The sequence below is a fragment of the Tursiops truncatus genome, chromosome 15 (genome assembly GCF_011762595.2).
Source record: "Tursiops truncatus isolate mTurTru1 chromosome 15, mTurTru1.mat.Y, whole genome shotgun sequence".
Classification (NCBI taxonomy): domain Eukaryota; kingdom Metazoa; phylum Chordata; class Mammalia; order Artiodactyla; family Delphinidae; genus Tursiops; species Tursiops truncatus.
This window is the reverse complement of record NC_047048.1, coordinates 22797625-22824753: the sequence shown is the minus strand read 5'-3', so window position 1 is coordinate 22824753 and position 27129 is coordinate 22797625. Positions and strand designations below refer to the sequence as shown.

The window sequence follows — 27129 nt, the reverse complement described above, 5'->3', positions numbered from 1 at the left end:
TGTAAAGACAGACAATAACCAAATTAACAAAGAAACATATTGTATGATGTAAAGAAGACTCAAGTGCTTTGAAGAAAAATAAAGCAGAGTAAAGTGGATTGAGAATCCCAGGCCTAGGGTGAGAGGTGCTAGCGTTTTAGACAGAGAAGCCGGGGAAGGCTCACATTTGCACAGAGGGTTGAATGACACGCAGAGGGAGCCAACCCTATGAAGATCGGAAACAAGAGTGTTCCAGGCAGAGGGAACAGCTACTCCGAAGGCCCTGAGACAGCAACAGACTTGGCCAGTGAGGCAAGAAGAGATGAGGGAGGGTGAGAGGGTGGCAGGAAAGGAAGCCAGAGAGGCCGGTGAGGCTGCTCCCACCTTGGCTGGGGCCTTGGATGCCATGATAAAGAGTTTGGATTTTTCTTTTTCCTTTTGAGTGTGATAGGAAACTATTGGAGGGTTTTGAGCAGAAGAGCGAGGTAATCCAATTTATCTTTTAGAAAGATCACTCTGGCAGCTGGAGGGGAGTTGGCGGAAGTCAGCGCTAATAGTGCAAGCAGAGAGGCCAGTGAGCAGGCGACTGCAGGCAGGAGATGATGGGGGCTTGCAGTGGAGAAGGTGAGAAGAGGTTGGATTTGGGATCTGTCTTGATGCTGGATGTGGGGTGACAGAGAGCTAAGGCAAGGCTGACTTGGAGATTTCAGGCCCGAGCAAGTGGCTGAATGGGATTGGGGAAAATTAGAATTAGGTTTTAAAATTTAATGGGTATACTGAAGAATCACAACTTACTGGGAATAAACATATGAAAACCTTTTTCCTTTATCTTCTCCAGTAACTGCATCACTATATTACACTGAATCTCTCTTCCATCTGAGAAGTAGCCCTTTAATAACTTTTGACCAAATTCCATAACTTCCTGGTCACTGTTTTTAGATAGTCTGATTTCACTGTTTGGATTCATCTTGTTAATTTAAATCCTTAGTCTTCAGTCTCATCCTGGATGCAAAATTCATCTTCCCCCATTCCCCAGCTCTAGCCACAACTGTCTATGATTCAGGGGTCCCTGACCTTGGAAGGCAGGGAAATTACTTCTTTATTTTCACTAGTCTGTAACTGAAATTTGGCCTCTCTTTTAATTATGAATGTGGGAAACAAACCTCAGTAGTACCCGCAGTAACTGTACCTTTGTTACTGATAGCAACCATCAGATGTTTTTACATCCCATTATAGTTGTTGCAGTGATCTTGAAATATCATTTATACTTGTCTCTTCTTTCAAATTATAGTAGTTAATTGAACTGCCATTAGCTCTTCTTATTTACTGTATGATTTAGAAGCACGTATATTACTTTATCACCAACAGTTTTAAAAAATATTTTGATAACTGTATTTCAGTTGGTTTACTTTGAAATCTTATGTACTTACTTTTTTTTTTAAATATATTTATTTATTTATTTATGGCTGCGTTGGGTCTTCGTTGCTGTGCGTGGGCTTTCTCTGGTTGGGGCGAGCGGGGGCCACTCTTCATTGCGGTGCGTGGGCTTCTCATTGCCGTGGCTTCTCTTGTTGTGGAGCACAGGCTCCAGTGCACGGGCTCCGTAGTTGTGGTGCACAAGCTCAGTAGTTGTGGCTCGTGGGCTCTAGAGCACAGTCACAGTAGTTGTGGCGCATGGGCTTAGTTGCTCCGCGGCATGTGGGATCTTCCCGGACCAGGGCTCGAACCCGTGTCCCCTGCATTGGCAGGTGGATTCTTAACCACTGCACCACCAGGGAAGTCCCTATGTACTTACTTTTATATTAAAAAAAATATTATTCAGAGAAGGAATCCAAATTGCCAAAGTGAAAAGGGATTATGGCACAAAAGAAGTTAAGATCCCCTGTGAGAGGTTTGCAAGGGGTTAGGAAGGTGGCATGCTCTTCCCATACACCCCTAGAGAGGGAAGAAAGACAGTGGGGAAGAGGCAGGTCTCCTTAAGCCACATTAGAGAAAACATGTACTCAGTCACAAAGGGACTAAATAACAGAGCAATCTGGGCATATCTATCAAACAGCAGCAGGTAGCAGAGCCCTGGTTTTTAAGGTGGTTATACCAGCAGTCCAAGGGTGAGCACGAGGTCTTGCAGCTTGTTGTTTAGGCAACACTGTTAACCGGACGCATATGCAGCTTCCAGTGATGGGGCTGATAAAACAGGACTTGTTTATATAGGAGAGTGATTCAGCCTGATGTCAGGGTAATAACTAACTGCTTGTTGGTCTCCCAGAGTGGAGTTGCTGAGGGGGTGAAGCGAGATCACATTCTGGTAACTATGATTTTTTAAAATGTGCTTTAGGCTGTTAGAGATTAATGCAGCTGGCTCTTCCTTACTGGTTTTCGGAGCTATTCCTTGCGTAATGGAAGGCTGGAATTGAAAGAATTCTAGGAGATTCCATCCTAATGGCTAGTCTGGAAGTCCCATTCCAGATAACCTCTATCGTACTGCTTCCAAATATTTGAAGTTCATTACTCAAGACTGCGATGCCTCCAACACAGAATGTTTGGGAAACCAGTTAAGGCTGAGGGCAGGGACCGCGTAATCTCTTTTGCTGAATACGCTGAGTAGAGGTTATCAAGTACTGGCCTCATGAATTGGTGAAAGGCTTTATGAATGATGGTTGATTGAGTGCCTGTGTCATTTTGTAAATGGCTTTGCATCTGGGTTGTGCTTTCATGGTACAAGAAAACAACGTAATCTTTTACCTAATGAAAATTGGAAAACAATTGGATTTCAAGATTCAGTTTTCAATATTAAGCAAGCCTTTCCCTTTTCTGCTTTATTCTTCGTAAATGTCATTTCAGATGGTAACTTTTGTCTTAGAGCTGGATGGAGAAGTTAATAAAGACTAACTTCTCAGCTTCTCTTATGTATTTTGCAAGTATGCTGTAGCTTCTTTAGGTCTTGAAATCTTTTACTGAGCATCCAAAAATGGGGGAAGAATTGCCTGTGTGTGTGTGCACATTTATACATACACGCGTATACAGTCAGAAGAATAGACTGTTCCTTCTCAGAATTACGGCAGCAATTGTTGTGATTCAAATAGATTTAATTCATGTTTGAGAAGAAGAAGGAGGACATGACAAACGAGCACTACCAACAGGACAATTCTTCTTGGAAACACTCAGCAGTACTGTTTTGTCCGTTGGAATGCTCAAACCTATTTGCTCTGGGGACCTCCAATTTAAGCCCCAAGGAGCCTCAGCTGCCTTCTCCTGTGATTGGCGCTTTTGTTTCCCCTTCCCTCCCCAGTTCCCCCATGATGAGCAGTCACCTCTACTCAATCTCAATTTTTATTTGACCTGAAGCCAGTTGCACGGATTCCAAAAGAGAGAAAAGGGCCTAGGGCTTCCCTGGTGGTGCAGTGGTTGAGAGTCCGCCTGCCGATGCGGGGTACACGGGTTTGTGCCCCGGTCTGGGAGGATCCCACGTGCCGCGGAGCGGCTGGGCCTGTGACCCATGGCCGCTGGGCCTGCACGTCCGGAGCCTGTGCTCTGCAATGGGATAGGCCACAACAGTGAGAGGCCCGCGTACCGCAAAAAAATAAAAAGGGCCTGGCATAGCTTCTATCCTTTCAAGTTGACCTGCTGAAATGATTGATAATTCCTAGGAACTGCTCTCCGAAGATCAAGTCCTTTTTATTTGGCCTGATTTACACTGGCTTTCTCATACTTATTCTTGCTTTGGGAACTAGACAGCGCCCCATTATTTAGCCGTGAAAGCAAGGATGTCACTAAAGGTGGCCTCATATTACTGCTTAAAGGCCTATTAGAAATCTCATTTCGCTTTTTGGAGATGTCATTGTGATGCAAAGCGGTTCAGGGTTTCATTACTGCTGGAAGCCCTTTGTTGGGCTCGCCTAGCCTGTTGTGTCCCCAGATTTGCCATTCTCCTTTCCTACTGCTATTCCAAAATGGGAGTACTGATACTTTGAGGATTTCATGACATCGGTACAGAAAAACGTACTTAAAACAGGAAAATTGTAGCTGAACAGAAAGGCGCCATCAAATCTCCCCTCAGATACAAGTGACAAACTGCACTTCGTTCTGCTGTCCTGACATCGGATTTCCCTGTGGAACTTCAGGCAAATGAATACCTGCCAAGTTATTACTGTAAGGATTAATCAAGACGGCGTTTTCTATGACTACGGCTTTTCCCCCCTCAGTTTTATCTTCTAGGCAAATGGCTGTGTTTTCCTCTATTGAACACTTGCAGCTGCTAGACCCTGAATTCCATATGAGTGACCTTGTGAGTTGCCCTCCTCTTCTCCGTGGTCCACTCCCTGTGTTTCCTGGGCAGTTTGCATTCTTAGCAGGAAATAGTCAGTGACCTTGAACGACCCGCTTCACCCCTCTATGCCTCAGTTTCTTCACTCTAAAAGAAGGACAACAACAGCTCATTATTAATGTCATGAGGATTTAATGAAACACTGTGTGGAAAGAGCTTAGCATACTGAGCTGGGCAGAGGCTCATCCCACAAAGATTTACTGAGTGTCTGCTATGTGCCAGACGTTGTCCCAAGTGCTGGAAATGCCAAGAGGAGCAAACACAGGCCCAGTCTCTGCCCTCATGGAGCTTTCAGTCTAGTTGAGGATTTGGGTGTTCTTTAGATAATCACACAGATTTATATCTCCAAATTGGGCCAAGGACTAGGAGGGAAAATTTCACAGAGTGCCAATGGCCCTGATCTAATCAAAGGACATCATTCCATAACATTTGAGTGGAGATCAGAAGAAATAATAAGAGTGAACTGTTGGTGGGAATGTAAATTGATACAGCTACTATGGAGAACAGTATGGAGGTTCCTTAAAAAACTAAAAATAGAATTACTGTATGACCCAGCAATCCCACTCCTGGGCATATACCCAGAGAAAACCATAATTCAAAAAGATACATGCACCCCAATGTTCATTGCAACACTGTTTACAATAGCCAGGTCATGGAAGCAACCTAAATGCCCATCGACAGACGAATGGATAAAGAAGATGTGGTACATATATACAATGGAATATTACCATAAAAAGGAATGAAGTTGGGTCATTTGTAGAGACGTAGATGGACATAGAGACTGTCATACAGAGTGAAGTAAGTCAGAAAGAGAAAAACAAATATCGTATATTAACGCGTATATGTGGAACCTAGAAAAATGGTACAGATGAACTGATTTGCAGGGCAGAAATAGAGACACAGATGCAGAGAACAAACGTATGGACACCAAGGGGGGAAAGTGACGGGGGGTGAGGGGGTGGGATGAATTGGGAGATTGGGATTGACACATATACACTAGTATGTATAAAATGGATAACTAATAAGAACCAGCTGTATAAAAAAAATAAATAAAATTCTAAAATTCAAAAAAAATATAGTGAACTGGGAGAAGGAGGTCTCAGCCCCAAGGTGCCCTTGAGCAAATTAGTCAAAGGTGCCCCTGCCCTAGGGCAGAGGTGGCAGAGTATGTGCTGGGGTTTCAGTGCCCTCTGGCCCATTTGCTGGGAGCCCTTGAGGAGAGAACAGCTTGCACACTGTATGCAGTGACCTGGCTGGGAGTAAGAGGATACTGGAGGTGGAGGAAAGCACCTCTGCAAAGGCCCTGAGGTGGGAGGCCACATTGGTGGAGATGAAAAGGGCGCCTCTGGCTACAGCACAAGGAGCAAGGCTGGTGGGAGGGGAGCCGGGGAAGCTCTTAGTACATATCAGCTGGTATTGTTGCACGATAGCATTATTCTCATGAATTCACTGCCAGCACACTAAGGTCTCCTTAGAAACACCAAGGTCTCTCTAGAAGCCGTTGCTTTTTAACTAGTGAAGGAGAATTACTTCAGGGATGTGATTTGTTGGTGTCACGCAACCAAGATTTACAGAATAAGGACAGTGTATGAGGAGAGACATTTAATGTGGAAAGCAGGGAGGCAGTGTACCTCCAGAAAAATACAAATGCTCTATTGCAGCCCAGAAAACTAGACGTTAGGCAAAAAGAAGTGAAAACAAAAACAGAACAAACAAAAAAAGCAAATAAAAATGAAAGCAGAACATTAGGGAAAGGTTTCTAACAATGCTATCATTTGGAGGTTGTAATTATCTCTCCAAAGAAGTAGAATCTCCGTTTCTTGTTCTCTTAGAAAGGACCCGCCCAGCTGGAGACCCAGAACCCGGCAACACTGCACTCGCTAGAAATTGTCTTGATAACCCCTTAGGTTCTTCCCGGCTTTGATTTCTTTGATTTTGGAATAATCCAAAAGAGCATTCATTCATTCACACAAATATACTGTATCAAGAGTGGGTTTTTTTGTTGTTCTTGTTGTTGTTTTTAAGTCTGGGTTTAGAAGGAAATAAAACCCCAGATGCTGGAGAATTGTGCATTGTTGCCAGTTAGCTCCGGAGTCTGTCAGGCTGGGCATCTGCAAGTGGTGGCCCAGCCGAGGTCTGGTGTCAGCACGGCAATGTGAGGGAAGCCGGGCTTGGGGATCTGGGCCCAGATCCTGACTAGGCCATTTATAAGCTGTGTGACCCTGGACAGGTTAGTCAACCTCTCTCTGTAAAATAAGAGTTACTGTAAACTCAAATGATGGCTGTCATTAGGGAGAGTCTGGAGGCCAAGACTCTTGGGGATCCCTCACTTGCAAAGTCGTTTCTGGGGATCCTGCCCTGAGAGCAGTGTCTATGTGACCCACATTCGTTCAGAGGTTTATTTCTTTGCACTATATCTGAAAAGTCTTGACTTTTGGTTTTTCAGAGGTAGCTGTGCTTTGGGGAAACATAAGGAACCAGAATTAAGTCAGACTTGTAAAATCTGGTCAGCAGTTAGTATCTCTAAACAGCTTTTAGGAAATAAACAACAAAAAAGGAGCATTTAGCCATGATTTTTGAATGTGGTATCGATGATCAGACAACCCACCATAATCGAAGAATCCCTCAAGAGCAGACACTGCTCTTGAGATATTTTATTGCTTAGTAAGATGTAGTAGAAGAACTTAACTTTAAAATGTTCTTGAATTTAAACCACATTAAACTGGAATGTACACTGATCAGAGATAAATTGTAGTATTTCAGGAAAGAAATGGACTACTTAATTCCCCTTCAATAGAAAGTTGGAAAAAGAGTCCTTTATTATATCTCAGTCATAATGCAGTATATAAATGTGCCTTCTGCTTTGTCTCTTGCTTTATGTCCACATAGGCTTATATCAGTAACATGTATGTTGCACCTTCAGAACTAACACGCAGCTTTCTAACCTGAGCCCTTCAAAGCAGGGCAGGCTAACAGTGATTTAAGATTATGCTGGTTAAAAACAAAAAATCCATCCCAGATTTTAAAACAAAGAAATGCTAACTCAAGCCTAAACTTTTCTATAAAAAATGACATTGTTGCTTTCTAAGAATGGGAATAGATGAGGCACTTAATCAGAGAGGCCATTACATTGTCAAAGGCTCTGCTGATGCTGAAGGATGGATTCTCATGGACTTATGACCATTTTATTGCTTTTCAGCCCACGGCCGGCGATCCCACTCTCCCTCCTGCTGACAGAATCGGCAGCAGCGCTCTGCATTCAGTCCTTCTGGAGAGCCTATCTGGTAAGAGTCATGTGCAATTACGGCATTTGGTCTGATGGGGAATTTTTGTGCTGTGGAAGACCCAGGGGACAACCTTTAGATGAATTTGGAACATAGGATAGTATAGCTAACATCCAGACCTCAGAAATAAGATTCTCTGTAAAACAGGTCTTAAAGAATGATTTAGAATTTCCACCAAAACTTATGCAGTTATTATTAAAAGTACCCTCCAACCTTTTTTAAAGTTTACTTTTTATTGAGATAAATTTTGTTTATACCATTTTATGGGTTTCATTATATTTCAGTCTATACACTACAGCATGCTCACCAATAGAAATTTAGTTTCCACCCATCACCCTACAGTCAATCCCCTTTACCCATTTTACCCTCGCTCCAGCCCCTTCCCCTCTGGTAACCACTTTTCAGTTCTCTGTATCTACATGTTTGTTTCTGTTTGGTTTGGTTTGTTCATTTATTTTGTCTTTTTGTTTGTTTGTTTTTTATATTCCACATATGAGTGAAATCATACAGTATTTGTCTTTCTCCATCTGACTTATTTTACTTAGCATAATACCCTAAAGGTCCAACCATGCTGTTGCAAATGGCAAGATTTCTTTTTTTGTGTGCCTGAGTAATATTCCATTTTGCGTGTGTGTGTGTGTGTGTGTGTGTGTGTGTGTGTGTGTGTGTGTGTTACATCTTCTTTATCCATTCATCCGTTGATGGGCACGTATGTTGTTTCACTATCTTGGCTATTGTGAATAATGCTGTGGTGAACATAGGGGTGTATATATCTTTTCAAATTAGTGTTTTCATATTCTTTGGATAAATACCCAGAAGTGGAATAGCTGGATCATATGATAGTTCTATTCTTATTTTTTTGAGGGATCTCCACGATATTTTCCGTAGTGGCTGCACCAGTTTACATTCCCACCAACAGTACATGAGGGTTCCCTTTTCTCCACACCCTCACCAACACTCATTATTTCTTGACTTTTTGATAATAGCCATTATAATGAGGATGTTGAACATCTTTTCCTGTGCCTGTTGGCCATATATATGTCTTCTTTGGAAAAATGTCTATTCAGCTCTTCTGTCCATTTTTGATAGGGTTTTTTTTGTTGTTGTTGTTGAGTTGTATAAGTTCTTTATATATTTTCCATATTAATCCCTTATCAGATATATGATTTGCCAATACCATCTCTCATTCAGTAGGTTGTCTTTTTGTTTTGTTGATGGTTTCCTTTGCTGTGCAAAACCTTTTTAGTTTGATGTAATCTCATTTGTTTATTTTTTCTTTGTCTCCCTTGCCTGAGGAGACATATCCAGAAATATATTGCTAAAACCAATGTCAAAGGGCATACTTCCTATGTTTTTTCCTAGGAGTTTTATGGTTTCAGGTCCTAGATTCATTGAAGTCTTTAGTCCATTTTGAATTGATTTTTGTATATGGTGGATACCGAACTACTTTCATTTTTTTGCATGTGGCTGTTCAGTTTTCCCAACAACATTTATTGAAGAGACTATCCTTTCTCCATTGTATGTTCTTTGCTCTTTTGTCGTAAATTAATTGTTCATATATGTGTGGCTTTATTTGTGGGCTCTCAGTTGTGTTCCATTGATCTGTGTATCTGTTTTTCTGCCAACACCATGCTGTTTTGATTACTATAGCTTTGTAATATATAATAGCTTGAAATCAGGAAGGGTGATACTTCCAGCTTTGTTCTTTTTTTTCTCAGAACTGCTTTGGCTATTTGGGGTATTTTGTGGTTCCATACAAATTTTAGAACTTTTAATTCTATTTCTGTGAAAAATGTCCTTGGGATTTTGATAGGGATCGCACTGAATCTGTAGATTGCATTAGGTAATATGGACATTTTAACAGTGTTAATCCTTCCAATCCATGAGCATGAAATATCTGTCAATTTATTTGTGTATTCTTCAGTTTCTTTCAACAACATCTTAGAGTTTTTATTGTACAGGTTTTTGTTTTGTTTTGTTTTGTTTTTTTGCAGTACGCGGGCCTCTCACTGTTGTGGCCTCTCCCATTGTGGAGCACAGGCTCCGGACGCGCAGGCCCAGCGGCCATGGCTCACAGGCCCAGCCGCTCCGCGGCACGTGGAATCCTCCCAGACTGGGGCACGAACCCGTGTCCCCTGCATCAGCAGGCGGACTCTCAATCACTGTGCCACCAGGGAAGCCCTACTGTACAGGTTTTTTACCCCTTGGTTAAATTTATTCCTAGGTATTTTATTCTTTTTGTAGCAATTGTAAATGGGATTGCCTTCTTAATTTCTCCTCCTGCTTGTTCATTTTTAGCATACAGAAATGAAGTAGATTTTTGTATTTTGATTTTGTATCCTGTAACTTTACTGTATTCATTTATTATTTTTAATAGTTTTTTGGTGGAGTCTTTAGGATTTTCTATATTTAAAATTATGTCATCCACATATAGTGACAGTTTTACTTCTTCCTTTCCAATTTGGATGTCTTTTATTTCTTTTTCTTGCCTAGTTGCTTAGGCTAGGACTTCTAATACTAAGTTGAATAAAAGCGGTGAGAGTGGGCATCTTTGTCTTGTTCCTGATTTTAGAGGGACAGTGTTACTGAACCAAACTCAGGTCTGCTCACCAGATGCACAGCAGAGCTAATCTACTGGCACTGGGTTGTAGTGAAGGAAAATACAGTGTTTATTGCAGGGTGCCAGCAAGGGGAATGGGCAGCTAATCCTCAAAAGACCCAAACTCTCTGATGGCTTTCAGGGAAAGCCTTTTTTTTTTTTTTTTAAGTTGAGATAGTAAGTGGCAGAGCTAGGGCTAGAACCCAGGTGCTTTAATTTTTTATTTATTTATTTATTTTTTAGAAGATGTTGGGGGTAGGAGTTTATTAATTAATTTATTTTTGCTGTGTTGGGTCTTCGTTTCTGTGCGAGGGCTTTCTCTAGTTGTGGCAAGCGGGGGCCACTCTTCATCGCGGTACGCAGGCCTCTCACTATTGCGGCCTCTCTTGTTGCAGAGCACAGGCTCCAGACACACAGGCTCAGTAGTTGTGGCTCACGGGCCCAGTTGCTCCGTGACATGTGGGATCCTCCCAGACCAGGGCTCGAACCCATGTCCCCTGCACTAGCGGGCAGATTCTCAACCACTGCACCACCAGGGAAGCCCCAGGGAAAGGTTTTTAAAGACAGTGTTGTGGTGAGAGTTGCAGGGTGCCTAATCAGCTCATGGGCAATTTTTGATTGGTAGATGGTGAGGTGATAGGGTGGTGTTTCAGGAATCTCGATCATCAGTTTTCCAGCTCCAACCAGTCTAGGGTCTATGGGTGTAGGGCCAGCAGTTTCTACCTGCTAGGGGTCTAGTTTTTACTACACTTAACATGTTTTTTGAAGTTAACAAAAACCTTTACTTGTACTTTCTTAAACACTATGAAGGAAAAATACAGTCTCCCATAAAAATTTGTGTGTGTAGTAAAATATATATAACATAAAATTTACTATTTTAACTAATTTTTAGTGCACAGTTCAGTGACATTAAGTATATTTGCATTGTTTTGCAACCATCACTCCCATCCATCTTTCTAAACTGAAACTCTGTATCCATTAACTTCCCACTCCCCCCCTGTCCCAGCCTCTGGCAATCACCCTCCTACTTTCTGTCTCTATGAATTTGACTACTTCTAAGTACCTCATGTAAATGGCATCATGCAGACTTTAACCTTTTGGCTTATTTCACTTAGCAAAATATCCTCAAGTTTCACCTATATTGTAGCATGTGTCAGAACTTTCTTCCTTTTTTAAGTCTGAATAATATTCTTGCCAGGAAGTTTTAAAATCCAGAAATCTGACAACCTCAGATGTCATAAAACCATCCAGACATTTCATAAAATATTTTTAAACTGACCACATGAACAGAAATATCACCTGGTATGAAAAACTATTTGTAGTAAACCATTCTTGAGAGTTGTGATGTTATAATTAGCATTGTAAATAGGTTCCTGAGAGTTAGTTATTTCTCGACATTAAGCACTTCTGTAGAAGTAGACGTGTTCTTCTTTCTTCTTTCAAAATACTACGTTAACGGTTAGAAAGCCAGATTGTTTCAACATGCAAAACTGAGTGGGGTATTTAAAAATCCATTTGGATATTGTGAATGAAATCTGGTCCTCTCACAGTCTCCTTTCTGAAGTGTGTTTGGTGATAAGCCAGACTACCACATTAGTGGTGCTCTTCTGCTTATGAAATACTAGATGTAGTAGGTATCAACTGATGGAGAAGACTGTTCTTTCATGATGTTCATAAGAGGTTCTCATGGGCCATAATGATTGAAATTTCTTTAATGATTTAGGAGGCAGAGACCAGATAAATCCACTGAATATTTATTCTGCCTAAATAGGCTCCTGGTGTTTTAAGCCTTCTGCCCATTTGTTTTATTTTATTCTGTCTAACTCAGTCTAGACACCAGTGTGGCATGCAATTTTCCCCTCCTCCCAACATCAACTCCCCCTCCAGGCATTGTGACAACTGAGAATCACAATGGCCATCAATCATTAATGTTCTTTGATGAACAATACAGTGCAAGGTTGCTCCAGCAGCCCCCTTTGTGGCTTTGCAAAGTTAAAAAAAAAAAAAAAAAATGGAGATCCTGCAGAGAACGATGAGAATCTGTGCAGTTATCCCTTTGTCAATAGTGAACTGACCTGGGGTAAATGAGGCACCCTCAAGGAGAAATAGCTTGGTATAAACAAAGCATGCAAGGTTTCGAGTTGTGCAGTGTCCCACTTCCCTCCGGCCTGAGACAGCTTGGATGTGATTCATTTGGTAACATGGACACTCAAATATCACATTCTTCTGGCTACAGGGGTTAGTTCATGATGGGCAGGGGAAGGCCAGTCACACCTAGTGAAACTCCATTCTGGGATTCTCCTAAGGGTTGCTGGGACAGAGCAGCTTGATAGCCTGCTGAGAGGCTAGACTATCAACAACCACCTTGCCATTGTGTGAAGAGCCTGCGGGAGAAGTGACTGCAGAGGCTAGCGGAGCTGAGACCAAGGAAGGGGGCTGAGTCAATAATAATAGTTCCTACTTATGAAGATTGAATCAGATGATTTGTCCACATGAGGGGGCTTAGCACAGTGCCAGGTGCATAATAAATCCAAAATAAATATTAGCTGTTGGTGGGGGTGGTGGTAGTGGTGGTTCTGTTTTCCTTAACAGGGAATCTTTGAGAAAAGCCAGCTAGTGGCCTCCTTGTAGTTCCTCAGGCACATCAGGCACGCTCCTGGCTCAGGGCCTTTGCACTTGCTGTTTGTTCTTTGTGCTGGCAGCTGTCAATCATGGTACCCTTCCTGCCTCATTCAGGGTTCTTCTTGGATGTCTCTCCTGGTCACCATTTCCAAAAATAGCACCGCCCCATCACTCCACAGCCTCTTACTATGCTTTATGCCCTGTTTATCACTTACCAACTACCTGTAATTGTGTTGGATATTCACTTGTCTACTGCCTGTCACCCTGACTAGAATGTGAGCTCCAGGAGGGTAGAAGTTGCTTGACTTGTTCATCCTGTATCCCCAGCCCCTAGAACACTGTCTGGTACATATTAGGCACTTCATAAATATTTTAGTGAATAATCAAATCCCTTAAATGATCTCTCTAATGAGGGCATTTGAAAACAAAGAAGAGCAAACTGTATTGTTCTATTTTATAAGCTCTTCTCAGGGGTTTAAGCAGGCACTTAAACATGGACTTTTAAAAAATTTTTTAAATTCCCTCATGCTGCCCGTTTGTAGTTAAGCCCGGCTCCTTTTGGGGAGTTGCTTATGCACCAAGATCCCTGAACTCAACAGTTGTGCTTATTAATTTCCCAGAGGTTACACTTGAGAAAAGTGTATTCATTTTATCATTGGCCTTCATGAACCACCTCTTCACCAAGCCTTGTAATGTGAGGAAATGAAGTTTGCTATGAAAAATTATGATCCCCAAGCAGACTTTTTAATTTTTTTAATTTTAATTTTTTTTAATTATTTTTAATTTTTTAATTTTTTAAATTTTATTTTGTATATGTGTATATATTTTTTGGCTGCGCTGGGTCTTTGTTGCTGCGTGCGGGCTTTCTATAGTTGTGGCGAGCGGGGGCTACTCTTCGTTGCCGTATGTGGGCTCCTCATTACAGTGGCGTCTCTTGTTGCGGAGCATGGGCTCTAGGTGCATGGGCTTCAGTAGTTGCAGCGCGTGGGCTCAGTAGTTGTGGCATGCAGACTCTAGAGCTCAGGCTCAGTAGTTGCAGTGCACGGGCTTAGTTGCCCCACAACATGTGGGATCTTCCCGGGCCAGGGATTGAACCCATGTCCCCTGCATTGGCAGATGGATTCTTAACCACTGGACCAACAGGGAAGTCCCCCAAGAAGGGTTTTTAAAGGAGAGCATCAGCTGAAGGCATACTGGGCACGTTTAGTTCATCTGAGAACTGGACAGAAAAGATTTTCTTCATTTGGAATTTCTCTTCCAATTGCTGATATCTGCTGGCAGGTGAGCAGACTTTGCCAGGAAAAGTCAGACATTGTATTGTGCAAAAGGAATGCTAGAAATGGGGCATTGCATCAGATTACCGCCAGTTCCCCTCTTGATGGTGCACAGCCATTTCTCGCAAGCCTCAGAGAGGCTGGCCATGCCCTTTGTGATTTGATGAGCAGTCTCGGCCTAAGGGCTCCCCTACCAGGAACTCCGTGTGGAAAGATTTGTCTTCTCTATGGGATCTTCTTGTTGTTTGTTGCCTCATGAATCCAGTTTCAGTCCATTTCCACTACCACATTACCTTCCCAAGCAGAAGATTCAATCTAAAGAGATCTCTTTGTTAGGCTATTCCAGAGGTATTTGTGAAACCCACGTATTTGGAATTGATTTTGAGCATTTTCTAACATGTGGGAAATATTTATAAGCCATTAGGGAGGCGAAGGCCACCTATACAAGTCCCACTGAACAAGTAGAATAAAACTCCTAAACTTCTCAATGATGTAGAGGTCCTGGTTTTGGCTGGGAATTCAGAAATTTGACCTGTAATGCTTGAAGTGGAATGCTCCCAAGAATGACCAGTGCCAACCCTTCTGCCATTATACTCAAATAGAGGCCTTACGCCTTCCATTGCGTGCGACTTCATTTGTTCATTCTTTCATTTGATAAACATGTGTTGAGGGCCTTCTACTTGCCAAGAACTGTAGACACAGAGCTCACCCATTCCTGGAGGAGCCCAGAGACAGCTGTACCAAGAAGAATGATAATAATGTTAAGAATAGCCAAATCTAATATTATCGGTCATTGCTATGTGTCAGGCACTGCATCAAGCATTTCACAAGCAACATCTCCTTTGTGCCTTATGCTGATGCTATAAAGTAGGCAAGTATATACTTCTATTATCCCATGTGTAGATGAACCAACCAAGGCCTAAAAACCCATAGTTACTTGGCCAACATCACACAATGATAAGTGGTAGAGCCAGAATTCAAGCCCAGGTCTGACTGTCCTCAAAACCCCATCTCTCCCCTTTTTTTGAAAAAGCCATTCCTACCAGCAACGTATGAGAGTTCCCGTTGTTCCAAGTCCTGATCTGTTGATCTTGGTGTGGTCAGTCTTTTTAATTTTAGCCATTTTAGTGGGTGTGTAGTAGTGTAGCATTGTGTGTGTGTATGTGTGTTTTAATCAGGCTTATTAAGATGCATGTTACATACAGTAAAATTTACCCTTTTAGGGTACAGTCTCTCAATTTTGACAAATCCATATAGTCTAACCACTCCCCTAATCAAGATATAGAACGTTTATCATCTCCCCAAATTCCCTCACGTTGCCCCTTTGTAGTTAACCCCTGCTCCCACCACCAGGGCCTGGCACCCATGATCTGTTTTCTTCCACTATGGTTCTGCCTTTCCAGAATGGCATACAAATGGAATCATAAAGTGTGTAGCCTTTGAGTCTGACTTCTCTCACTTGGCCTGATACATATGAAGGTCTTCCACGTGGCTGCGTGCATCAGCAGCCCCTTCCTTTTCATTGCTGTGCAGTATTCTACTGTAGAACTCCAGCACAAGGGAGGCCTTCACCTGGTGATGAATAAGCACATGAGAGTAACGTAAGGATGGCTTATTTATACCTACAGATTGCAATGGTCTCAAGCTCGCTATGTATCAAAGTCATCTGTGGAAAGATTTTATTTTAAAATTCTAATGCCCAGGGCCTCATTCTCTGAGATTCTTGTTCAACTGACTATGGTGAGAACAGGAGATGGGCATTTGTTTAAAGCACCCAGGTGACTCTAACGTGCACCAGGGTTTAGGCCCACTGATGAACTGGAATCAACTTTGCTACCTACTAGTTGAATGGTCCAGGACAAATCACTAAACTCAGAGTCTCAATTTATTTCTCTTTAAGTTGAGCACAGTAATAGCTGCCCACTCTATCTCACTAGGTTATCAGAAGGATCAAAATGATTTTCAGTGGCAACGCATGAGAAAGTGTCCTGTGAACTGTAGATGCAGAAATGGATGGTATTAATGTTGATGTAATTGAAAGACATATCAGTGTCTTTTCCTCTTGGAAAAGTTCCTAAACAAATGAGAGGTTTTAAAGACCAACTGGAAAGATCAATGTTTCTCTGTCAATTTTGTGTGTGTCTTAAAAGATTGCTTGGTGTATGAGAGTAACTGTAACGCCAACACACAGACGGAGACAAGAAGTGGTATAAATACACTCCTCAAGACTGTGGTGATATTGGCAGAACTGGGTAACACTGTAGACCTCGGATCCTTCCAGGATGGGTCATGTCAGCATGTTTGCAGAAAGCAAACACTGATGTAACTAGAAGGACGGGCAAGCAGAGGCGTAGTGCCAAGGATAGAAGTACAGAATATCTCATGATCCAACCCTTACCTCAGAGCCAGTGAGAGGAGGTCTGCTTCTCAGAGAAGGGCCCCTTGTCACTGGCAATCATTGTGTGAAACAAGATGTCCTTTTACAACCACATCTGACCACCTCTGAAAATATTGCAAGGAGCAGCATGTCAGCTCCGGTACAGAAAAAAATTGGCCATCTTTGTATGAAAAAGTCTTTTATTGATATTTTTATTGTAAAAAGGCCAATATTCATTGTAAGCAAAAATGAAACCATATAGAAATAATGTCTTAGTTTGGGCTGCTCTAACAGAATATCACAGACTGGGTGGCTTAAACAGCAAACATTTATTTCTCACAGTTCTGGAGGCTGAGAGATCCAAGCTCAAGGTGCTGGCAGATGTGGAGTCTGGTGAGAGCCCTCTTCTAGGCTTGCAGTTGGCTGCCTTCTCACTGTGTCCACCCGTGGCAGAGAGAAAAACAAGCACTGTGATCTTTTCTTATAAGGGCACTAATCCTACCATGAGGACCCTACCTTTGTGACCTCATCTAACCCTAGTCACCTCCCAAAGGCTCCACCCCCTAATACCATCACATTGGGGGTTAGGACTTCAATATACGAATTTTGGAGGGACACGAACATTCAGAACATAACAAGTATTGTTAAAATAGTTTAAAGTAAAATGTGAAATCTCTAGTCCTGTCCTACTCTAAACCTGTTTCCCAGATGCAACCACTGTTGACAGTTTGGTGTGTGTCTTTTCAGTGTTTTTCCATTGCATATACGAACATTTATGTATATGTATTGCACTTTTTATGAATACGGGATATTTTTATAAATATGGGCTCACACTCCACAGCCTGCATCTTGACCTTTCATTTAGCCTTCAGGACAGCTTTCCACATCAGCACGCATAGATCTATGCTGAGCATTTGTGTTTTAAGGGAAACACCCTTCTAATGTAGTTGGCAGGTAGGAATTTGGCCAAATATTTTCTCATTCAAAATACTCCCAATCCAAAGTGCGCCGAGATGGCAGGACTGAAAAAACCTTTAGAATTAGTGTCAGTTTTTATTTCCTCAGCAAGTCCAGACAACGAGTGTTCTAAGGACCAGCTTCTTTTTTCCTTCTGCTTTCTCGTGAGTGTCGGCTTCCCCAGATTGCTGGTCAGCTTTGCAGCTTTGCTGACTTCCTCTTCCTCCTCTCCAGAGAGGGGTGTCTCCTGGTGCAGCTGTTCCACGTGGTGGTGGGGGGCATTTCCTCCCTTTGTGTGTGTCGTTAGCCATCTCCCTGGCCTTCCTCTGGGGACAGCCGCCCGACCAGGTGAACCAGCGTCATTTAAAGCAGCACTTCCGTTCTCAGGCAGGAGCTGGCTGTCGTTTCTGGATGGCTTCAGATGTGGCCCAGGTGAAGAGGGATGGCATCTGGCACAGAGACAATGCAGACACCTCTGTGTGCGTCACATTCTCCTCATGGAGGGCATGCTGCCTAGAACTCCTTTTCAAGACAATTTTTAAAAATACTTTGCAAATTCTTGGACTACTTTGAAAACAGTCAGGCATAAAAGTTAAGCTGCTAAGCAGGATCTACAGTCAGAATCAATTCACTCACTGATATTCGTTTACTAGTATTTATTGAGTACCTACTATGCAGAAGGTGGGCATTGGTCTAGATGCTGGACATACTGCAGGGAATAAGACCAAGTCCCTGCCCTCCTGGAGGTTGCATTCTTGCCATCGACTATAAACAGATATACATCAATCTGTAATATAATGTCAAGAAGTGTATCAGTTAGCTATTGTCACAGTAATGCTGTTTAACAAACTACCCCCAAACCCAGTGGCTTACAACATACATTTACATCTTACTCCCATGTCTGCAGATCAGCCAGGGCTGCTCTAGGCTGGGTTTGGCTACGCTTGGCTCCAGGCATTTGGATTCTAGTTAGTTTTGCTCTAGGGTCTGTCATTCTTCTGAGATCAGCAGGCTAAGAGGGGCTTGTTCTTTTTACAACAGAGGTCAAAAGCTCTCAAAGGGGTGAACAAAGCACACACACAATGAGTCTTAAGGCGGGGGCTGGGAACTGGCACACGCCACTTCCTCACACATTCTGTCGGCCAAAGCAGGTCACATGGCCAAGCCCAGCGTCAATGGAGCTGAGAAGTATACTCCGAGCTGAACATTATCTACTACAAGTAAGTACCGTGAAGCAAAATAAAGCAAACCAAAGGGCTAGAGAATAACACAGGCTACCATTTCAGATGGTGGGTCTGGTCGAGAAAGGCCTCTCTGAAAAGGTGTTATTTGAGAAGAGATGTGAATGAAGTTCATTCTAGGCAGAAGGAAAAGCACATGCAGAGGCCTGCAGGAGCAAGAAGATGCTGGAGGTATATGAGGACCAACAAGAGGGTCAGTGCGGTTGATTAAAGTGAGCTGAGGATGAGGGAAGGGACGTGAGAAAGTAGTCAGGGACCAGGTCCCATGCAGTCAAGTGTGAGCTCTCGTCAGTTTGATGGAACTTTGGATTTTCATGCTGACTCTGATGAGAAGTGGTGATGGGGTTTGAAGCAGAGGAGTGACATGATCTGACTCACTTTTCATCAGGAAACTGTGGTAGTAGTGACCCCTGTCTCCTGGTACTCACATTCCTGGGGGTCCCTTCCCACAACTGTACCAGAGTAGCTGTGTGTGACCAATAGCATATGACAGTATAAAGGTTTGTCACTTCCAAGATTAGGTTATAAAAGACACTGCAGTCTGAGTGTCTCTCTCTTGGATCATTCACTCTGGGAGAAGCCTGCTGCCATGTCATGAGCTGCCCCACAGAGGTGCCTACATGACAAGAACCCGAGGCCTCCAGCCAACAGCCACATGAGTGAGCCATCTTAGCTGTAGCTCTTCCCGCCCAGTCCAGCCTTCAGGGGAATACAGGCCCAAGCTGCCATGCTGATTGTAACCCCATGAGAGAACCTGAGCTACAACCTCCCAGCTCAGCTACACCCGGCTTCCTGACCCTCAGGAACTGTGTGAGGGAATAAGAGCTTGTTGTTGTTTTAAACCACCCAATTTCGGGGTTCACTTATTATGCAGCATTGGAAACTACCCCAATAACTCAGGCTGCTGTTGAGGGAGCAGATTGCAGGAGGTTGAAAATAGAAGAAGGAAGACTTGTTCCTCAAATTATGATCTGTGGACCAGTGGTATTATTTTCACGTGGCAACTTGTTGGAAATGCAGAATTTAGGCCCCACCCCAGACCTCCTGAATCAGAATCTGCATCTTCACAAGACTCCCAGGTGAGTCTTGCATGCCAAAGTTAGAGAAGCAGTGCTGTAGGTGACAGCCTGGGCAGATGGAGCGCTGTGATGTGGGTTTGGATCCTGGCTTACCAACCCTGTGACCTTCCTTAAATTACCTAGTTTTCCCAAGCCTCAGTTTCCTTTCCTGTAAAATGGGGATAATAATAGTGCTACCCTCTCAGGGTTGTATGTGAGGATATAAATGAGATGGTACATGTCAAGCACTTAGCACAGTGCCTGGCTAATTGTTAGCTCTTTATTGACTTGATGTGATCCATGCATTTTCTTCCCTAAGAATATATTCCTGGTCACGGCCTGATGGTTTTCCTTAATTTTTAAAAAATTCTCTGTCAAAGAAAATCCTGTTTTTCAAAATGTCCTTGAGCTCATCAGAAAGACCTCTGTCTGTGCCCAGCATGATTCCAGCCACATCCCAGAATGAAAGTGCCTGGTTTCCATCATCAGTTCCAGGCCCAGATCTCAGGCAATTTTCAGGGCCTCCCAGCAGGCCAAAATAGGCCACAGCACTATAAATAGTGAGTTTGGACTTCTCGGGGCTTAGCTTCCCAGGCCAGGCCCTTTTCCTTCCCGCTGCCTGGTCCTGTAGTTGTTTAAATATACTCTGGGTTTTGTCAGCAAGGGGATTCTTCTTAACATGGCCCCCAAAATGCTTTGCCAACTTGCCAGACTGTCTGCAAAGCCCCCCTTTTTATTTGCTCACAACGTATCCCAAATATGTGATGAGAGCTGATAAACCCAATTCTTAAGATTGTCGTGAGGAATAAATGAAGAAGCTGCATTTAGCAGGACTGGCTACATAATCTGCAGGGCCCTTTGTTCAGAGTTATTACGAATTTCCAGATGGCGACAGCAGAGCCTTAGAACAAGCGTGAAGCTCTTTGAAGCACGGGGCCTGTGTGACAACAGCACAGGGCAGTGCCCACGGAGCCAGGCACCCTGCCTGGCAGTTAGGACCAGCCACATTCCCAGCCTTCCTAGACTTTTGCTTTAAAGGGCTAACCGATTGCCCTTCAAGGCAAAGTTTAGGGGCAAATTGCACAGCCGCAACTTAGTCCCTTCTGCTGCTGAATCTTAATGACTTAAAGTCATAGCAGTTGATTATCTTTCACCATTCTGTGGGTCAGCCGGCTGGTTCCCCTGCTGCCTTCTCCTCAGCTCATTCATGTGGCTGCGTTCAGTCGGTACGTTTGATGGTGAACCCTGCATTCAGCAGCCTCAGCTGCGGGATGTCCATGCCGGGCTCCCTGCTGGGCTCTGCGTCCAGCCTCCTCTGCACCCCCTTCAGCAGGTGTTCCTTGGCCAGGATGGCGTTCTCCCCGAGAAGGTCTCCCGGCTGCACTAGAAGGTCCAGGGTGGCTCATGCAGGTGTATGGGATGTCGGTGCCGCTCTTGGCTGGGGCACTTTAGTTCTCCTCCATGTGGCCTGTCGTCCTCCAGTCAGCCAGACCAGCTTCCTAGCATCATGGAAGAAACATTCCAGGAGGGCAAAAATGGAAGCTTCAATTCAAGCCTTCTTGAGACCTAACTCTGGAACTGGCACAGCAGCATTTCAGTTCCCTTCTCTTGGTCAGAGTAATTCACCAGGCTCGCCTAGATTCAGGAGAAGGGGGAATACACTCCCCTCTTAATGAGGAGAGTGGCAAAGTTTTCCAAGGGGCAGGGATCCACTGGGGGCACAGTGCAACAATTCTCAAATGGTAGCCTGCGTCAGAATTATCTGGAAGGCCTGTTAACACACGGATTGCTGGGCCCCAACCCCAGAGTACCTGAGTCAGCAGGACCGGAGTGGGGCATTTCAAACTCACCCTCCAATGATGCTGATGCTGCTGGTTGGGGAATGGCACTTTGAGAGCCACTCGTGGTGGGGAACAGTAGCCTTCAGCCTTGACTGCACGTTAGAAGCATCTGGGCAGCATGAATGTCAGCCCTGGGTATTGATGGTAAGAAAGAGATCAAAGCTTTATGCAATAACACAGTCTGTGGCATAGCAAACTTTGCTGTGATTTAACCCTGTACATCATTGGAAGGTTCATCAAATACCTAAAATGCTTTTGCAACTTACTCATTCCCTGATTATTTGGGTAAACAAGTACCAAGAAAAGTTGCATGAACTTTATCTCAACTGTCATCACTGAGCCGTTGGGGGAAATTCCATTTTTTCCAAGTATGTACTGCGGTATGGCTTTATTATTAAGGGGACTTCAGTAAAAGAAAAAAAAAATAGGTGTGGTTTCCTGGGGGAAGGACTTTGTAGAATTGCACTGAAAAGATTAGCTCACAAAAAGCAGCTGCTGTTCATGAGTCACACAGACCCTGGCTCCTGACCGCACACTAGGAGGCTGAGTGGTCCTTCTTGACTCTGAATTTAGGGATTTGCAATAATCAACGTGGCAACACGTGAGTAAGGACTGAGACTAAGTGGTACAGCCTCAACATTAAGTTCATTCTTTGCATCCTCTTCCATGAGAGTGGGTTTCGCAAACTTTCTGGATCACTAGATCACCTGGGGTTCTTACTAAATACACTCACGTCTTTTTCCACCTCACATGGACTGAATCAGAACCTACAGGGCAACAGCCTGGGATGCTGTTTTTAACAAGTGCCCTAAGTGATCTCAGTATCGTCAGGTAGTTGAAGAAATGGTCTTAAAACAATAATATTTATGAAATACCCAGAGATGGAAGAGGCAATTAAGGAAGGTGGGGGCTACATTAGAAAATGTCCACTCAAGGTTAAGAGCAGGGGTGGGCAAACTATAGCCTGTGGACCAAATCTAGCCCACTGTCTATTTTTATAAAGTTTTATTGGAACAGTCATGCCCATGTTTTTAAAACAAGTTGGCTATGGCTGCTTTTGTGTATAATGGCAGAGTTGAGTCACTGGGACAGAGATAATACGGCCCATAAAGCCAAAAAATATTTACTATCTGACTTTTTACCAAAAAAAGCTTACTGACCCCTGGATAAAAGACATGACCTCAGACCTGGGCAAACTTGGACCTGGAATTAGGGCCCTCAGTGATTATGAGTTCATAATAAAAATAAACCAACAAGGAAGCGGGGAGTCAGTAAATACAACCAACTGGAGAATCCAAGCCCCCAAGAATGGCAGTTTGAAACTATGAAATAAGTTTGTTTAAGATGATTATAGAGATTTACTAAAAATTTTTTAAAAGACTATAAACCTTGCTGAAAGGGCTATAAGGAAAAAAAGAGATGAAGTTTGAAAAAGAACTAAGTAGAAATGAAAACAATTTAGTGAATGGGCTAACGCAGTACCTCTCAAACTTCAGTGAGTATCAGAATCACCTGGAGAGTTTGTGAAAACACTGATTCCTGGGCGCCACTCTCTAACTCAATCCTGACTTCATAGGTCTCAGGTGAAGCCCATGAATTTGCATTGCTAACAAATCCCAGGTGATGCTGATGTTGCTGATCCATGGACCATGTTTTGGGTATGAGTTAAGTAGCAGATAGACACAGCCCGAGGAGTAATTAGTAAGCTGGGCAATAGAATGCAGCAGAGAGAGAGAAATGGGAAACGTGGAAAAGCATTGAGACAGAGACGGGATGAGAAGGTCCAATAAAAATCTAATAGGAGTTTCAGTGGGTGACGATAGAATGAATGGGCAGAGGCAACATTCACAGAGATATTGAGTGAGAATATTACAAAGTTGAAGAAACGTGAATCAGATAGATAAGGACAAAACCACATCAAAACGCATGGTGAAACTTTGGAATGACAAAAGCGAAGAAGCCTTAAAGCTATCTTGAAGGAAGAATTACCTACAAAGGAAAAACAATGACACTAAGACGTCCAATCAGCAGTAGTATGTGCCAGAAAACAGTGTAGTATCATGTAATCCTAAGGGAAAGTAATGTTCAACCTAGAATTATATGCCCCACGAAATTATCATTCAAGAGCGAGAGTAAATACATTTTCAAACACATCGCTTACTGAGAGAACTACTAAATGAGGTTCTTTGGTTAGAAGGAAATTGAACCCATAAGGAAGGAGTGGGAGTGGGATGCAAGAAAAATGGTGAATGAGGAAACTGATAAATCTAAATAGGCATTGACTATTATATATATATGCATTGACTATTATATACAAATATATATAATACAATGCAACATATATATACAATGTAATATGTAAAACACACACACACACACACACACACACACACAGACCCCAATGGGGGATAACTGAGGGGAAATGGAAATTCTAGACAACAATCATGAAAGTTGAGAGTAGGAAGATTGGAGTTAAAGTGTTCTAAAGAGGGTCCTTAATGATAAAGGAAAATTCTATCAGATTAGACTGATATGTAAAAATGCTATTCACAACCCACTAAATTGAATTTACTACCCACTAATGTGCTACAACCCACCATTTAAAAAATGCTTCTTTAATGGAACCAATCTAAGTGCCCATCAAAAGATGAACGGATGAGGAAGATGTGTATATACATGTATACACTGGAATATTACTCAGCCATAAAAAAGAATGAAATCTTGCCATTTGCAACAACATGGATGGACCTAGAGGGTATTATGTTAAGTGAAATAAGTCAGAGAAAGACAAATACTGTATGATTTCACTTATATGTGGAGTCTAAAAAACAAAACACATGAATAAACATAAAACAGAAACAGAGTCATAGATACAGAAAAAAGACAGGTGGCTGCCAGAGGGGAGGAGGGTGGCTGGAGGAGAGAAATAAGTGAGGGAGCTTAAGAGGTACAAACTTCCAGTTTCAAAGTCAATAAGTTAGGGGTATGAAATGTACAGTGTGGGGAATATAGTCAATAATTATGTAATATCCTTGTGTGATGACAGATGGTAACTATAGACTTATTGTGATCATTTTGAAATGTATAGAAATATCGAATCACTATGTTGTGTAACAGGAACTAACATAGTGTTGTAGGTCAATTATACTTCAAAAACAAACTCATAGGAAAAGAGATCAGATTTGTGGTTACCAGAGGTGGGAGTGGGGGAGGGGGAATTGGATGAAGACTGTCAAAAGTTTCAAACTTGCAGTTATGAGGTAAATAAGCACTAGGGGTGTAACGTACAACATGATAAATATAATTAACACTGCTGTGTGTTATGTATGAAAGTTAAGAGAGTAAATCCTGAGTTCTCATCCCAAGGAAAACATTTTTTTCTACTTCTTTAATTTTTTGTCTATATGAGATGGATGTTCACTAAACTTACTGTGATTATCAGTTCATGCTGTATGTAAGTCACATCATACACCTTAAACTTATACAGTGCTGTATGTCAATTATATCTCAACAAAACAGGAAGAAAAAAATTTAAAAATAAAAACGCTACTCTAGAACACACTTCTAATTCTCCCCGAAAGCCCAAGTAACTCCTAAGAAGCATACTGTCATACCGCAGATGAGTATCTGTATTTCTACAACACCAGGAAATATGTGATTTCTGCAGGTTTTTATAATTAGTTCCTAAAGACAGTAAGGAACACTCGTAACCACCAGAATGAAACCAACTTCGTTTTGTTTTGCCAAATATCTGAGAAGAAATCACAAAGCATATTCACGGAGAGAAAATTGAATTTGTGAGGGAGTTGGGAACTGGGAATATTTCAGTAGGTAATTGAAAGAGATTTCACAAACCTATGTTTCCTTTATGTTGAAATCTGCCTTTCTAGAGTGTAAAATGCTTCAGTATAATCACTAGTATGTCAAGTCATGGCAAACATGTAGTAATAACCTTCTGAGGCATCTCACACCAAGCTGGAGGTTTCCTCTTGTGAGCACTGCTGAAGGGTTGTCCACTGTGTTACTTTCCAGCATCTTAGTAGCAAATGTAATACGTTAAGTATCTTCCTCTAAAGCAATTAGAAAAGCTCCAGGGAATCATCCAGAGAGGATAGCTACTGCCATGTTTTTGTCTGATTTTTTAAAATAAATTTATTTATTTTACTTATTCATTTTATTTTTAAAAATTTTTGACTGCATGGGCTCTAGACGCATGGGCTTCAGTAGTTGTGGTGTGCAGGCTCAGTAGTTGTGGCGCACAGGCTCAGCAGCTCCACGGCATGTGGGATCTTCCCGGACCAGGGCTCAGACCCGTGTCCCCTGCACTGGGAGGTGGACTCCCAACCACTGCACCACCAGGGAAGCTCTGTTTTTGTCTGATTTGCCAAGAAGCAAGGAAAACTGAGCTAATAGGAATTCAGAAGTGTAGCTCTACGAAGGGTAATATCACTCCCAGGCAGCCTCTCACTCCTTCCCTGCCTGCAGTCGCCACCTCACAGCCACGTTACTTGTCTACCAGCTAACCAATGCCTAAAGTTATACAATTATGAAATCCTTTATGTACTCAATACTTCGCAAACCCTTGGAGAAGACCTCACTTTCAATCTGATGAATCACTGATTCTTCAGCCTCTTGGCTCCATATCCTAACAGCAATTGTAGGATGCAACTTCAGAGCTGAATTCAGATTATTCTCATTACTTTATTAATTGATTTAAGAAATTGCTAACACATTGAGAGTTTACTTTGTGCCAGACAATATCTCATCTCTTTTTTACACTGACCCAGTGAAGGAAATATTTGCATTATCCCTATCCCATTTTGCAGATGAGGAAATGGAGTCTCAGAGAGTTTAAGCAACTTACTCAAGGTTTCTCAGCTTGTAATTTGCAGAGCTGAGATTCAGCTTCAGGCTTTCTGATCCAGAATTGGCTTTCTTCACCAGCATAATACCCTGTACTGGCTTTCATTGGAGTAATATATCATTAGGAGAATTTGACTGGTTCATGGGCATTGGGGGGGGGTATTATATTTCTGTTTCTTTTCTTTCTTCCAGTTTTATTGAGATATCATTGACATACAGCATTGAATAAGTTTAAGGTGTACAGTATAATGATTTGACTTGCGTACATTGTGAAATAATTACCACAATAAGTTTAGTGAACATCCATCATCTCATATAGACTAAAAATTAAAGAAATAGAAAAAACATTTTTTTCCATGTGATGAGAACTCTTAAGGTTTGCTCTCTTAATGGGCATTTTAAAAAATTCACATCCACATAATGGTGTCTTCTTCCTGGTCTTACCCCAAAGTCAAGTACGCAATAACGTGTAAAACTCAGTGTGCCTCTCCTGGAAGAGCAGAAGGACTACAAGTGGTAATTTAAAGAAGTAAAAGTAGAAAGCCACTCAAAAGGGAGCTTTTGTTTTGCAAAGAAATTGTTTATGTGTTAAACCTCACGCTGCACTCTGCGGTATTTGCTGATGGACACAACCACTGCTATTTAACTTGATTCCCTAATCATAAAAATAATGACCGGGATTAGCCCAGTTCAATGGGGACATGCTTTCC

General features: G+C 42.4%; 1 protein-coding gene across 6 annotated transcripts in view; it reads left to right on the top strand.

Moving 5' to 3' along the window:
* Positions 1-27129, top strand: part of IQCK (IQ motif containing K) — a 126238-nt gene that overhangs the window by 51242 nt on the left and 47867 nt on the right. For 4 of the 6 annotated variants that reach the window (XM_019921798.3, XM_019921799.3, XM_019921797.3 and 1 more), the window contains one exon: positions 7503-7587. In XM_019921798.3, coding sequence (XP_019777357.2) covers positions 7503-7587 — 85 coding nt within the window. Of the gene's footprint in view, positions 1-7502; positions 7588-9581; positions 9780-27129 lie in introns of all 6 variants that reach the window. The other 2 variants (XM_073792256.1, XM_073792257.1) reach the window with 1 other exon arrangement.